The 14,947-nt window shown below is 48.9% G+C and overlaps 1 protein-coding gene across 2 annotated transcripts; it reads left to right on the top strand.

Moving 5' to 3' along the window:
* The first annotated feature begins 845 nt into the window (after positions 1-845).
* On the top strand, positions 846-7,862 carry LOC311368527 (transmembrane protein 272). 2 transcript variants are annotated; one of them, XM_084487328.1, is made up of 5 exons: positions 846-921; positions 2,435-2,586; positions 4,551-4,601; positions 6,506-6,712; positions 7,172-7,862. In XM_084487328.1, exons 2-5 carry the CDS (start codon positions 2,523-2,525, stop codon positions 7,378-7,380), a joined length of 531 nt encoding a protein of 176 aa, XP_084343454.1. In that variant the 5' UTR covers positions 846-921; positions 2,435-2,522; the 3' UTR covers positions 7,381-7,862. The 2 variants fall into 2 exon arrangements, with proteins under 2 accessions (XP_084343454.1, XP_084343455.1); XM_084487329.1 differs by having other exon boundaries at positions 867-921; positions 2,451-2,586.
* The last annotated feature ends 7,085 nt before the right edge of the window (positions 7,863-14,947 follow it).

Raw genomic sequence — 14,947 nt, 5'->3', positions numbered from 1 at the left:
CCTGTGGAAGTTCTCTCCCCAGGACTGGAAGATGAAAAGGAGTCATTGTAGGAATAGTGATAGTGATCACATGAACTAAGTTTATAGGGGACACAGTGAGTGTAATAATTACATTCATGTGTCCTTCATTTCCATGACTCTGCCTCATGTAGAATCCTACAGAATGTGGTAGTAACATATATTGCATATGTTAATATAGCCTACATTGGCTTTAGGTTATGAACAACATTTGTAAACCATATATTCACAGTATAAACTACAACTTCTTGATGGAGATTCACCTGAAAGTAAAATATTATTTTGTTGAAGTGCACCATTGGGATATTTCAGCATATCAAAAATCATATTATACATCAAATAGGCTACTGCTATAAAGTAGCCTAGTGTTTATTGATTTGCCTTATTGACTAAAATTGCATAATACAATCAGAATAATAATACTGTATTAAAATTATAGATAATGCAGTAGGCCTTTAAATACTGTGGGAAATATGTTCCCAAAAGTTAAATTAAACTCGCCTAATGTTGCCATTTCTTACCACGAAGATGCCAAATGAGAGGCAAATAATGATGTAGGCCTATCTATATTACAAAATATAAATGCATTTTTCTTTCTTGGGCTTATCCAAATATAGATTTTCCATTTAGTTTTATAGATGACAACAGTTATGTGCATCAAAAAGAAAATTACGAAATCCTACAGTTCGCAGGTCTCGTAAATGCAGCAAGTTTGGTCCTGGATGAAGCACGACGAAGGTATTTGGATGTGGGCGGGGCTGGACCTTCCAATCCGGATGTGGGCGCGGCTGGACGCCCAACCCCGCCCCCCGCAGGCCGCCGCCGTTAGTGCCGCGGTGAGGTGCGGTCGTGGAGCAGCGCAGCTGTAGTTAACTCCTCAGGGGCGTTTCGTCGACACACAGGGTAAGCGTCCTATGATACAATGCAAAGGTGATAGTTTACACTAAATGTCTTCCTAGCAAGTCCCAACTCATTACATTTATAAAACTGTAATAATTTCTTATTTAAACGTTGTTGTGGTCTCGATCGCGGGGAAACCGGTGCGGTTGGGCAGTCCACAGTTGCATGCAAATTATGACTTTAGGTTCGGTCAGATAACTTCAAAACATTTGTTTAATATAAGTTAAACAAAGGTTTCCCTTTTCAAAAGCCTATGAACTATGAGCATATGAACACTGACAGGCTCGCTAGTCCTGCCAGTATCTAAACGAGTTATATTATATATATATATGCAAAATACGCTTATTGATGGTTGATTTGTATTTTGGAGAATGAGGAATTGAGAAATCCATTAACCGTACTGTCACGTGATGAGAAAACGTCGTCTCCTAGTCGGGGAAAAGTTCACCCTAATGTCCGAGAGGAGCCATGTGACAGCCCACCAGGCCAGCGTTACTTCTGGTGTCTGGGTTAGAGGGTGATAGGATTTTGGGACGTTGCTGTTGTTAAGAGTAAAGATCTGCTCTGACTTCTCGAACCTCAACAGACGCGAGAACGTGATTTTGGAGAGATGCGGTCCGACCTGTTGGGCGGGGACTTGTATGATTCGCATCTGACGTAAAGTCCTCCATATCACTGCATAGCTTTTTTTAAAAATCGCATTCTCAGTCAACAATCCCAGATACAACGGGCGCGTCATCCCCAACCTTATCTCTGTGTGTAGCCGCGCCCAGCCAGCCTTCTGTCAACACAAACGTGTTGTTCTGTAGGGAATGAACAAATCAGAGATGTAATTGTGACGATAGCCATTTCATTTAAATTGAGGATCAACTTTAATAGAACACCTAAGGTTGTATTTGACATCACTTAAGCTCAACCTATAGATGGTTATTGTGATAATAGGTAAGAGGTCGGGGGACAAACCCCCACAGGAGAGAATGTCGTTCCACCTGCTTCACACGGAAATATAGTGTGTGTGTGTGTGTGTGTGTGTGTGTGTGTGTGTGTGTGTGTGTGTGTGTGTGTGTGTGTGTGTGTGTGTGTGTGTGTGTGTGTGTGTGTGTGTGTGTTGAAACGCCTGAATTTATCTGCTGAATATCTTGTGTGTGTGTGTGTGTGTGTGTGTGTGTGTGTGTGTGTGTGTGTGTGTGTGTGTGTGTGTGTGTGAACCCTTAATCCCTTTTGTGCAGGGTCAAATTAGTGTGTGAATATGTACACACAACCTGAGTATCTTCCTATGTGTGTCATGCAGTGTGCGTGTGTGCGTGTAGGTGTTTTGAAACTTGAAAGTGTGTGCTGAACATCTCAAGTGTGTGTGTGTGTGTGTGTGTGGTTGTGTGTGAGGTCGTATGTGTGTGAGTGTTGAACCTCTCACATGTTTACCTGAGCGGGGTGTGAGTTGTGTGGTGAAATTCATGTTCATTCATGTTCATGTCCATGTGAAAATTGATTTGCCTGTGATTCCTGTGTGTGTCAGTGCTGTGTCACTACAGAGTGCGTGCGTGCGTGTGTTTGTGTGTGTGTGTGTGAGTGTGTGTGTGTGAGAGTGACAGCCTCCTGGGACCATGTCAAGTCAAGCTCTTATGGGACGGCTCCGTAACAGGCCCCAACCGCCCACGGCCGTACTCGGTGAGTATGGACAACAAGCCGCCTCCTAGCTGTAGACAGTAGGGCTGTAACGATGCGCGTATTCAAACCAAAATGTTTCGGTACGGGTCTAACGGTTCCATGCGCGTTTCATTTCGGTACGTACCGAAAAAAAAAAATACATATATATTTATATAGCAATAGATCACGACAGGTTGTGGTATACGGTCATTATACCACAGTTACGCCTCGTACCCACTGTACACGTCCGTCGACGGAAGAGAGTGGGAGTGTCCGACGCATGGGGTAAAACACGATCTGCATATAACGTGCGTATAACGCGATCTGATTGGCCAACGGATCCGTCGCTGCCTGAAAAGTTACGCCTCGTACCCACTGTACACGTCCGTCGACGGATCTCATTGACTTTACATGGGACGCTCCCGAAATGCATTGTGGGTCCGTCCGTCAAATCGGCTCCGTCTCTTGTTGAGAAAAGTTTAACTTTTCAGGCAGCGACGGATCCGTTGGCCAATCAGATCACGTTGTACGCAGATCATGTTTTACCCCATGCGTCGGACACGCCCACTCTCTTCCGTCGATGGACGTGAACAGTGGGTATGACGCCTCATATGACGTGGGTATGACGCCTCATACCCACTGTACATGTCCGTCGACGGAAGAGAGTGGGCTGCCTGAAAAGTTAAACTTTTCTCAACTTTTGTACCCACTGTACACGTCCGTTAAGGGGCGTTGTCCGTCCCGACGCGCAGTGGAGGGACGGCAACCCCCTTAACTGTGGTATAATGACCGTATACCACTGACTGAAGTGATCTATAGCTTTTATAAAACGGTTTCGTAAGTATGGCGAAATGAAAGTCATAGACACCCTCAATTTTGAAAAAGCGAGAAAGTCGGAAAAGCATTTTATTTTAACAATACAAAAAAGTAGTCCCTCCTGGCTGCCTGCAGAGTGTACGGCGGTTGCTATGCAACACACTGTAGCGTCCTATGCTATTGCTTTTATATATAAATAAACAACAGTTCAAGTTAGGCGCGGAGTGATACTGAACTCTGTAAACTGAACGGGCGTCATAGCTGTGTGTATACGCTCATTAGACAACAGTTGGGAACCAATCAGATTGCTTGATTTAAGCCACCCGTTTTATAATTATTTTTATTTTTTTCATTTTTATTGATTATCACACACTCTGTGACTGTCTTGTCTTGTCCTGATGTTTTGTGTTGAGGACCACAATGGAAACAAGTCCTGGACTTTATTGTGTTTTTATCCTCAATTGTATTTTATCTATTTTATTTGTGTTAGGCATTTGTTTGATACAATTTAATTAATCAAATCAAAATCCAATTGTTTAATAAAATAATAAAAACTGCTGTACCGAAAAAACATACCGAACCGTGACTTAAAAACCGAGGTACGTACCGAACCGTGACTTTAGTGTATCGCTACACCCCTAGTAGACAGTGAGACACGTACGGAGCGAATGAACCACCCTGACGAACGCCATGCAGCCGGGCTGGTGACGTGGCCGCGGAGAAGGACTCCTCCGAGTGGTTCTGCTAAGATCATTAATATTAGTGGGTTTTATCGACTTAAATCAGCAAATTGTATTGAATCTTCCAGGTGCTTTGAGCGTATTGTTTTTGCGTTGGGGCAGCATCTGATAGTTGTATTTGACCACTGTAGGTAATGTTGGATTTGTAACTCATTGGTTGTGGAATGCTCAAAGGCAGAGGTAACCCTAACCCTTGCTTTATAGGAAAAGACCCGTGGAACATTATCAACCAATCAGAAGTACTAGAAAATGCCGTGATATAAATGTTATACATGGGAAAGTATGTATGCTGGTGGACTGCAGAGTTTGTGACTATCCGGCTCCTAACCACTACTGCACTATCCAGGGGTGAATAGACGCCATATTGTAGAAGAACTTGCCCTGCTGGCCAACAGTGAAGTCATTTTGCTTCCTTCTGTTTATTTTCAGCGCTGTCCAAGCTGATGGTGTGCGTTATCCCTGTTGCACAGATTGCGATCGGTGAGTTTGTGCTAATGTTTAAAGTTGTTGCCAAATACAGGAAATGACAAGATCATCATCACTTCCTGTGCATGGCCTGCGGTCTAAACCATTCAAATGACAGTGGTTGCGAAATAACACAACCAGAATATGAGGCTTATTTTAATTGATCTTCTTAGAAGAGGCCGATATGAGTCATTTGTAACTGAACCAAACTGCTCTGATAAATGGTGAATGATTCCCCTCCTCCTCCCCATGAAACATAATACATTCATAAGCCCCGCTGCCACCAATACATACAGTGTATATAAACATAATACATTCATAAGCCCCGCTGCCACCAATACATACAGTGTATATAAACATAATACATTCATAAGCCCCGCTGCCACCAATACATACAGTGTATATAAACATAATACATTCATAAGCCCCGCTGCCACCAATACAGTGTATATAAACATAATACATTGATAAGCCCCGCTGCCACCAATACATACAGTGTATATAAACATAATACATTCATAAGCCCCGCTGCCACCAATACAGTGTATATAAACATAATACATTGATAAGCCCCGCTGCCACCAATACATACAGTGTATATAAACATAATACATTCATAAGCCTATTAGTGGGCTAGTCGGTCCTCAGTGACACTGAAGAGAGACAACACACCAGGGACAACCCGCTCCTCACCCCCATATCTCCACTGAAGAGATATCAGACGGTTCTGTCAGGGGACCCCGATGCTCCACACACGACCCACCGACCCAGAGGGCGTAGTGGGGAGGGGGGGGGGGGGGGGGGTCAGGCAGCACGCAGGTAGAACCCACAGACGGTTAGCCCCAGCTCCGCAGATAAAACTTAATAACTCAGAAGGGCTGAGGGCCATGAACCAACACTGAGGGGCATCGATCTGGTGATGAGGGCTGAGGGCCATGAACCAACACTGAGGGGCATCGATCTGGTGATGAGGGCTGAGGGCCATGAACCAACACTGAGGGGCATCGATCTGGTGATGAGGGCTGAGGGCCATGAACCAACGCTGAGGGGCATCGATCTAGTGATGAGGGCTGAGGGCCATGAACCAACACTGAGGGGCATCGATCTGGTGATGAGGGCTGAGGGCCATGAACCAACGCTGAGGGGCATCGATCTGGTGATGAGGGCTGAGGGCCATGAACCAACGCTGAGGGGCATCGATCTGGTGATGAGGGCTGAGGGCCATGAACCAACGCTGAGGGGCATCGATCTGGTGATGATTGTCTGGAGATCCGAGGGTGGTCTACTGCGAGGAAGGAGACTGAGGAGAAGAACAGATGAGGTTTCCCAGAGTGGGAGACGCAGGGACCCTGACCACCACTAGGAGGCAGCGGTGCACAGCGTGATTATTTATGGATTTATTATGGATCCATAACGTTCTTTATGGCTTTCCGATGTTAAACGTGGATGCCAAAATAACAAGTACAGGACAGTTGTCAGGCGTATGCGAAAACTGAACCCAAATGCAGATCAAAGTGCAAAAATATTTATTTGAAGCAAGACTTAAACTCAAACAAAAATCAACTGCTGCTTCTCAGGAGGAAATGGGAAGAACAAAAAGGGCACAAGGTCGCTGATAAAAAAAAAGAAAGGAGAGCCACCATTCAGGAGCATAGTCCAGGGGCAGAGTGCTAAAACAGGGCGGACAAGTTAGTGACAGGTATTAAACATTCAGACCGGGTGAACGGCACAGGGTACAAACAACACGAGGAACAGGTGAGCAGGGGAAACAACAACAACAACAACAACAACCAAGAACAGCCAGTAGGAGGCCACAGAGTCAACGAGTCCAAGATTGAGCTGCAGTTTTCACACAGTCGTATAAAAAGCAGAAAGTACGTCCCTCACTCTGCGTCCTGCCCCCCCCCCCCCCCACCCAGGCTCGCTGTACCTGGACGAGTGTCCCCGGCAGCCCTACATCCCCATCTACCTGGTGGTGGTGGGGGTGGTGGGCCTGATGCTCAGCCTGCTCAGCTGCCTGCCCTGCTCGCAGCAGGCCGAGGACGGCTCCAGCACCGCGCTGGGCCGCGTGTGCGCCACCTGGAACTCCCTGACGTCGCTCTTCCTCTTCTGCTGGTTCATCGCCGGTACGCCGCCGCCGCCGTCTGGTCCTTTTGTTTTACGTTGACCCTCGTCGTGGAAACATGTGATCGTCGTGATGATGACGATGATGATATGCAGACGACATAACCTTGTTTAAGATGTTACTAATGCATAAAAAAAAAAAAGCATTTGTATAGGTTCTTGCACCTGGTGATATCATCATTCATCACCCTGAATTATGAAGGGTATTTGGTGAAGAGAAACCCTTTAACTTTAGTGTAGTGGTGATGAAGGATTCCACTCCCAGCCCAAACACCTCTAGTGTATCCTGACAAAGATGCTCTTACCTAAGTCGTATTTTACAATTCTTGAAGCTCATTCCCTGGTAGGAGCTGACCGCTAGCTGCTGTCTGTTACGGTCCTTCCTAATCCCGGCTGACGGTGAATGCGTAGCAGTGTAACATGACTCATCTCCCTCATGCTGCATGCTGTCCTTCCTACAGGAAACGTGTGGATCTACTCCATCTACCAGCCCAACTACAACCGCAACACCACCGCCCTGGACCCGTACTGCCACAAGACGCTGTATCTGTTTGCCTTCTGGATCACCACGCTGCTGTACATCCTGCTGGGCCTCTTCCTGTTGGGGGGGTGCTGCGTCCTGCTTTGCTTCTGCATGTGTGGCCGGGCGGACCCCGACGATGACGTCTAGACTCAAGGCCCGCCTTTAAGAAAGTTTGCTTGCTGCCACTTGCTTGCTGCCATTTTTGAAGAATGATGCCCATTTTCTGTTCTGGTATGGTGATGGTGGTCAGTGACTTGTAGAGACAAACACATTTGAAGCTGCAGATATTTTATAATCATAATGAAGTTTGTTCCATGATTTTTGGTTCATGGTTTTGCTTTGTTTTGTGAAGTCCTCTCATGTCTTTGCAATAGGACGATCACATGATGGTGTGCTTGTTAAATTTGTTATTTTGCAGTAGGGAGAGTGTGACATTTTAGCTTGAATTGTTTTGTTTATATTTATGTTACTGTTTATATGGTGAGAAAGAATCTTTAAATGTTTTATGTTAAATCTGATTAACTATATGAATACTGTTAACGTTAACATGGAAGTAAAATAATTTAATATATTAGACAATGAAATGATAATGATATGTATCGTTTAATCACAGACATAAAATGTACATACAAAATACAAAATATCTTCTAACGTTTACAAGGGTTTCAGTAACGGTTGTGTCTCTCTTTACGTTAAAAAGTTGTCATATTGTTGATGTCAGAATTTTTACTCTTAGTCAATCACTCAGGATGTTTATGACCCTTTGTACACACCTCTATTTGAGTCTAAAAGTGAGGTAGGGACAGCATTGCTACTCTGATTGGTGGCCAGGCTAGTGATGTCAGCAGGATTTCCGGGCGTAATTGGCCAGCGCCTTGGCGTGGGCGGGCTTATAGAGGAGAGTGAAGCTGGAGGGCGTCAGCAGGCCTCCGCCCTGGGAGTCCACCTTCCCCATCAGCACGTAGTCCAGCCCTGAGAGAGAGGATCAGATACATGTTGTTAAGGAGCAGGCCTCCAGCCCTGAGAGAGGGTCAGATACAAGTTGTTAAGGCCTTGGTCTGTCTCTAGGACACGTAGTCCAGCCCTGAGAGAGGATCAGATACATGTTGTTAAGGAGCAGGCCTCCAGACCTGAGAGAGGGGATTAGATACATGTTGTTAAGGAGCAGGGCTCCAGACCTGAGAGAGGGGATTAGATACATGTTGTTAAGGCGTTGGCCTCCAGACCTGAGAGAGAGGGTCAGATACATGTTGTTAAGGAGCAGGCCTCCAGACCTGAGAGAGGGTCAGATACATGTTGTTAAGGAGCAGGCCTCCAGACCTGAGAGAGGGGGTCAGATACATGTTGTTAAGGCCTTGGTCTGTCTCTAGGACACGTAGTCCAGCCCTGAGAGAGAGGATCAGATACATGTTGTTAAGGAGCAGGCCTCCAGACCTGAGAGAGGGTCAGATACATGTTGTTAAGGAGCAGGGCTCCAGACCTGAGAGAGGATCAGATACATGTTGTTAAGGAGCAGGCCTCCAGACCTGAGAGAGGGTCAGATACATGTTGTTAAGGAGCAGGCCTCCAGACCTGAGAGAGGGGATTAGATACATGTTGTTAAGGCCTTGGTCTGTCTCTAGGACAGCGGACAGGTTTGGACTACGGTGGAACATGTACACTACGGTGGAACATGTACATTTACATTGAGGGGGTTTTGCTGCCACTTTTATCCAAAGCGTCTTGCAACCATTCATTCACACATTCACACATTCACACAGTCACCCCCCGACGGTGGAGTGGACCCCTCAGGACGACGGCCAGCGGGTCGGGAGCAGTCAGGGTGAGGCGCTCAGGGACACCTCCACACTCGGCTAAGGGGGGTGCCCTATAGGAGGCGCGGTGGCCGGTACCCTCACCTCTCTGCAGCCCGGGACACCGCCTGCAGGCGGAGCTCAGCCTGACGGAGACCACGGGGCCGGCCTTCAGGAGCTTCAGGCCTCCCGTCTTGTAAGCCTTGATGACGGACACCTCTGCCACCACGCTGCCCCTGGCCCCGGGGGTCAGAGAGGAGACCCTGCCCGCGATCACTGAGGGTGGGGGGAGAGGGTGAGGGCGAGGGGGGAGAGGGGGGAGTTAGAGAGTGAGGAGAGTTGGGAGAGTACAGCTTCAAACATTCACACCAAGTCCAGGCCAACAAAGGTACTGGCTGTTTTTAATGATGAACCAGAATCACGCCACCTCGGTGTGATGTCTTATGGTAGTGTAGGCGGCAGTATGTCCTTTGTGGGTATTTATATATATATATTTATATATATATATATTGTATATATGTCTTATAGTTCTGGTTTGACTGGCCTGTGTTCACTCCCGTGATGCTCCAGGTCAGTGGTGGTCAGCATGTGATCCACCCCCCCCCCCCCCCTATCAGTCCTGAGTCTGACTGAGGTCTGAACGTCTGCAGCAGTGTACCTACCCCCCCCCCCCACTGTTCTGAGACGCTGAGAGGTCCGCACACGTTGCCATGATGACAGGGAGACTCACTCACTGAGCGGCCCACACACGTTGCCATGACGACAGGGAGACTCACTGAGGTGCACTCAGCCTCTCCCGGTCGGTGATGAATGTTACGACGACAACAGAGACGTTTGGTCTAACAGTCAGTGAAGAGCCAACACCTTTGTTCATGTTTCAGAAAGCAAACTCCTGGAAGATATCGGGACAAACTGTTGAACTGTGTGTGACCGCCTCTGACACAGAGCAGGTAATACATAACATAAAGATAAATAAACAATGTTTATGATAGCCATTGCTCTACATTGCTCCACCGCCTTTTGTAGGATAAGCTAACATTGCTCCCGAATCAAGGTTATTCTGTCTGGTATTATATGTTGTTGTGTATATACATGTGTATGTACATGCATGTTCACATTTTGTTCACACACCAGAAGGTCAGACTCCTCACCAGTCGTACGTCGGTGACGCGCATCTCCTCCCGATGTACGGGGTGACATTTGACCAGTCAGGAGTCACAACTAACTAGCACACGTAGGATAACTAGCATATCTGTTGTGATTGATTTGGCATTTAGATATGAAATGTATTTTAAGATTAGGCTTTTAGATTTCGCTTCAGATTTAGATTTAGATATAAAAGGTAGATTTGGATACACAATTTAAGAAGACGTCTCCAAACTGATTTCCCCTAGGACATCTGAGATGGTTTGATGCTTGTTCTAGTCTTTACTTCCGTACAGGTGTGGGGATAGAGTTCCTCAGACTGGTGTGTTTTTTTAGCTTTATTATTGTTATTACTTTATTATTGTGGTGTAGTGAATGTAACATAATTCTCATATAATTCACCTGTGTTGTTAAGTGTTGTTTTACACACTGTTATGCATATCATTTACGGTTCGCCCAGACCGAAGCGCAGTTCGTGTTACAATCACTGCGCATACAACAAAGTACTACTACATTGTGTCGGTTCTCGGAAATTCAACGGCATCCAGAGTGGTGAGCCTCCTTAAAAATCTTCTGGCAAGGGAGTAGCAGTATGCAGCACTCAAAGCCCACCTGTTGAAGACCTTTGAACTGTCGGATGCTGAGAGGGCCAGCCGGCTTTTCTCCCTTCAGGGACTGGGTGACAGCAAACCCTCTGAGCTCATGGACCGCTGGATCTCTTGGGTGAGCGCAACCCCGATTTTCTTTTCATTCAGCTTTTGCAGTGTCAGCTGCCTTCCCAAGTGAGAGCTGCGTTGGCCAACACCACAATCACTGACTGTCGGTGACTGGCTGAGGAGTCTGATAAATCTTTCCTCCGGGTCAAGGGCACTGTGCGGCCACGCTTTTTCCCGCGCACATCGCTCCTGTGACACGGGACGACTCCACACTCATCGCTGTAACCACTTCTCGTCTGCAGCAGTCTTCTGGCCCCCAGCAGTATTCAGGCCCCCAGCAGTCTTCTGGCCCCCAGCAGTCTTCTGGCCCCCAGCAGTCTTCAGGCCTGTGTTTTTACCATGAAAAGTTTGGTCCAAAGGCTCTTAAATGCCGTTCGCCGTGCAGTTTCGGCGGGGTTGGGAAACGCCAGGGCCGGCGCTCGGTAGTGGCCATGAGCGTCGGCTTGCATCCCGGAGCGTCCTGCCTGCATCCCGTTTGGACATGGTGGCCGACAGCCACAGCCCCCCTATGGAAGCTGCTAATGGTAGCCCCATCTGCACTATGGAATGAGGTACGTCGAGTTGTGTTTCAGAGGGTATCGGTTTGGCTGGGACTTTGTTACAGCAAAGGTCTCCGTTCCCCTCCTCGGCACATGGACTGTTAGTGCATGTAAAGAACCGCCGTTTGATTGACGCCGTCCCGTTTTGTTCCTATACGTGCACGCTCAGCGGGGCTGACACCATACGACTGTCTAGCATGCTCTCCGCCACAGATGACTTCCACCGTCTCCTTGCCGGTATCCCAGCCCTCACTCAGCCCACTTTCTCTGCGTCTGCCGTGAAGCATGGTGTGGCGTACCATCTCGCCACTACTGGTCCACCTGTCTACGCCTGTGCTCGGCGCCTCGACCCGACCAAGCTTGCCGTGGCAAAGGCTGAGTTTGAAAACATGGAACGCCTGGGTATAGTCCGCCGGTCCGACAGCCCGTGGGCGTCGCCCCTCCACATCGTCCCCAAGCCTGGCGGTGGCTGGCGCCCGTGTGGCGACTACCGGCGGCTTAACGAGGCTGCCGGTACCTGACCGATACCCAGACCCAAACATACAGGATTTTTCGGCACACCTGACTGGTATAGTGATTTTTTCCAAGGTGGACCTCGTCCGGGGTTATCATCAGGTGCCTGTACACCTATCGGATATTCCCAAAACAGCAGTGATCACGCCGTTTGGTCTGTTTCCTGCGAATGCCGTTCAGCCTTAAAAACGCAGCTCAATCTTTTCCACACCTCATGGACTCTGTTTTACGGGAACGGCCTTTTCTTTCTGTGTACTTGGATGACATCCTAGTAGCAAGCACGTCCACCTCCCAACACTTTCTGAGCGGCTCAGCCAACATGGGCTGAGCCAGTTTGGGCTCTCCATCATCAATTTCCTGGGACACAGAGTTACTAAGAATGGTGCAGCCCCTCTCCCATCAAAGGTGGAGGCGGTCGCACAGTTCCCACGCCCGCTCACTGTCAAATCCCTGCAGGAGTTCCTCGGCATGGTGAATTTTTACCACCGTTTCATCCCTCGAGCCGCCCAGCTCATGCAACCCTTGCGCGAGGCCTTGAAAGGGGGGCCCAAACACGCTGTGGACTGGACTGAGAGCAGGGACAGGGCCTTTGTTGCCACTAAGGCGGCCCTGGCGAACGCCACCATGCTGGCACATCCTTCTCCCACAGCCTCCATCGCGATCACCTCGGACGCCTCGGACTACGCTGGCGGTGTCGTCTACGAGCAGTGGGTAGGCGGGGCCTGGCAGCCACTTGCCTTCTTCAGGCGTCAGTTGCGCCCCAGCAAGCGGAAGTAACGCACTTTCGACCGGGAGCTGCTTGGCCTCTACCTCGCCATCAGACATTTTCTTTCCCTGCTGGAAGGTCGACCCTTCATCGCTTTTGTCGATCACAAGCTGCTGACTTTCGCCATGGCCAAGGTGGCTGAGCCGTGGTCCGCCCGCCAGCACAGGCCTGTCACAGGCTGTGGCAGGAGCAGTCCATCTTGGCCTGGATTACAACCGCATGGCAGCGGACCAGGCCACGGACCCAGATGTGCAACTCCTTAGGACCTCGACTACAGGGCTGAAAATAGAGGATGTGGTTGTTGGCGATGCTGGCACCACGCTCCTGTGTGACGTCTCCACAGGCAGTCCTCGGCCAATCGTTCCCACGGGATGGAGACGACAAGTTTTTGATGCCGTCCATGGTCTCTCCCACCCGGGTTCGAAGGCGTCACAGAGGCTGGTTACAGCAAAGTTTGTTTAGCACAGCCTCAAGAAGGACGTCAGGGACTGGGCTAACACTTGTCTTGAGTGCCAGCGGGCCAAAGTACACTGCCACACTAAAGCCCCGTTAGTGTTGTTCCCGGTGCCGGAGAGACAGTTTGACCATGTAAACGTGGATCTGGTCGGCCCGCTGCCCTCCTCTCACAGTTTCACCTACCTGTTGACCATGGCTGACAGGACCACCCGTTGGCCTGAGGCTGTGCCACTGACAACTTAAACTAAATCAACGTTGGGCCTTGGCCCAGACACAGTAGTAACATAAGCAGTTAGAGAAGCAAAGATGTGAGTGAACATGAACGAGTCTAGCGCTGCTCTTCTCCAGAGGTCCATGGCGCAACATGTTTGGCGTTTGACGCCCTGCATTAGAAAGTTGGTGCATGGAAGTGTAAAATGAACACCATGTTGACTGGCCACTGCAGAAATACACTGAATAAAATCCCCTTAAAAGGTTCATCCACTCATGTAAAGGTGTTTCTTGGCAGTGGAATACCTCTTAACGAAATAGGAAACAAGGCATCTTCCTGTCATTGGCTTCCAACCCCGGCTCTGTGCCGTCAATAGTTGTGCTGACACGGCCGTACTTGAGATACGAGATAAGGATGGAGGTGACTCTAGACAGAGGCATCAAACTCACCATAGTCCTGTGGGCAGAAGTTGGACTGCAGGGTTCCTGTTCGTTTGCAGGCTTGGTTACACTGCGGGTTCACTGCCGCTAGAACTGCAGAGAGATGTTTAGTCAATGAAGATCCGCTAAACTCATGGGCACACAAGTAAACATTGAAGTAAATGCACTCCCACTGACACTTACGTCTCTTAATCAGGGCTGGTTTCTTGGTCGTGGTCTTGCCATCTACAGGTTTTGATGGAACTTTAGGCTTGACCTTTGGTGGGATGCTCGGTTTCACCACAGGTTTAGCGCCGCGTTGAACCGCACCTTTCTGAGTCGGTTTGGGGGTGGGCTTAACCTTAGCTTTAGCCTTCGGGGGCTTTACTGTAGATTTCATGCTTGGTTTTGGCGTCAGTTTGAACTTGTTCAACGTTGTTTTTGTAGTGGCTTTAGGCTTGAAATTAGGCCATGGCTTTGCTGTAGATTTAACGCTGGGCTTAGACGCTTTGGGTTTAGCTACTTTGGGTTTTGTGGTGGGTTTAGCTAATTTAGGTTTTGGGGTGGGCTTAGCTACTTTGGGTTTAGCTACTTTGGGTTTGGCGCTAGGTTTAGCTACTTTGGGTTTAGCGCTAGGTTTAGCTGCTTTGGGTTTGGCGCTAGGTTTAGCTGCTTTGGGTTTAGCGCTAGGTTTAGCTGCTTTGGGTTTGGCGCTAGGTTTAGCTGCTTTGGGTTTGGCGCTAGGTCTAGCTACAGGGCGTCTTGCTGCCGGTCTCGTCCCAGGTTTGGGGAAGACGGGGCCCGGTCTGGGCTTGGGGGTGGGTCTGGTGGGCTTGGGCGTGGGTTGGGATGCTGGTCTCTGGGTCCTGGTGACCGTGTTGGAGCTGTAGATGAGGTCCCCCCCGGGGCTGGGGGCCCGCCCCCCGCGGGGCACGCTGGAGTAGAACGCCATGAAGCCGTCAGAGGTCACACTGAGGTCGGACACAAACTGCACCAGGAGCTCGTTGCCGTTGGTCACAATGGTTCTGTGGAGAGGTACCGGAGGAGAGAGGAGGTAGAGGGGAGGAGGAGAGGGAAGAGGGGAGGAGAAAGGGAGGAGGAGGAGAGAGGGAGGAGGAGAGGGAAGAGGGGAGGAGAAAGAGGAGGGGGAAGAGG

The sequence above is a fragment of the Micromesistius poutassou genome (assembly GCF_964030765.1).
Source record: "Micromesistius poutassou genome assembly, chromosome: 23".
Lineage (NCBI taxonomy): Eukaryota > Metazoa > Chordata > Actinopteri > Gadiformes > Gadidae > Micromesistius > Micromesistius poutassou.
This window is presented reverse-complemented; position numbering and strand designations above follow the sequence as displayed.

Excerpts from the sequence above, each read along its gene's own strand:
- LOC311368527 (XM_084487328.1), top strand. The coding sequence starts at position 2,523 with ATGTCAAGTCAAGCTCTTATGGGACGGCTCCGTAACAGGCCCCAACCG. Across the intron at positions 4,602-6,505 it reads TGTTGCACAGATTGCGATCG|GCTCGCTGTACCTGGACGAG; the intron begins GTGAGTTTGTGC and ends CCCCCCACCCAG. Across the intron at positions 6,713-7,171 it reads CTTCTGCTGGTTCATCGCCG|GAAACGTGTGGATCTACTCC; the intron begins GTACGCCGCCGC and ends TCCTTCCTACAG.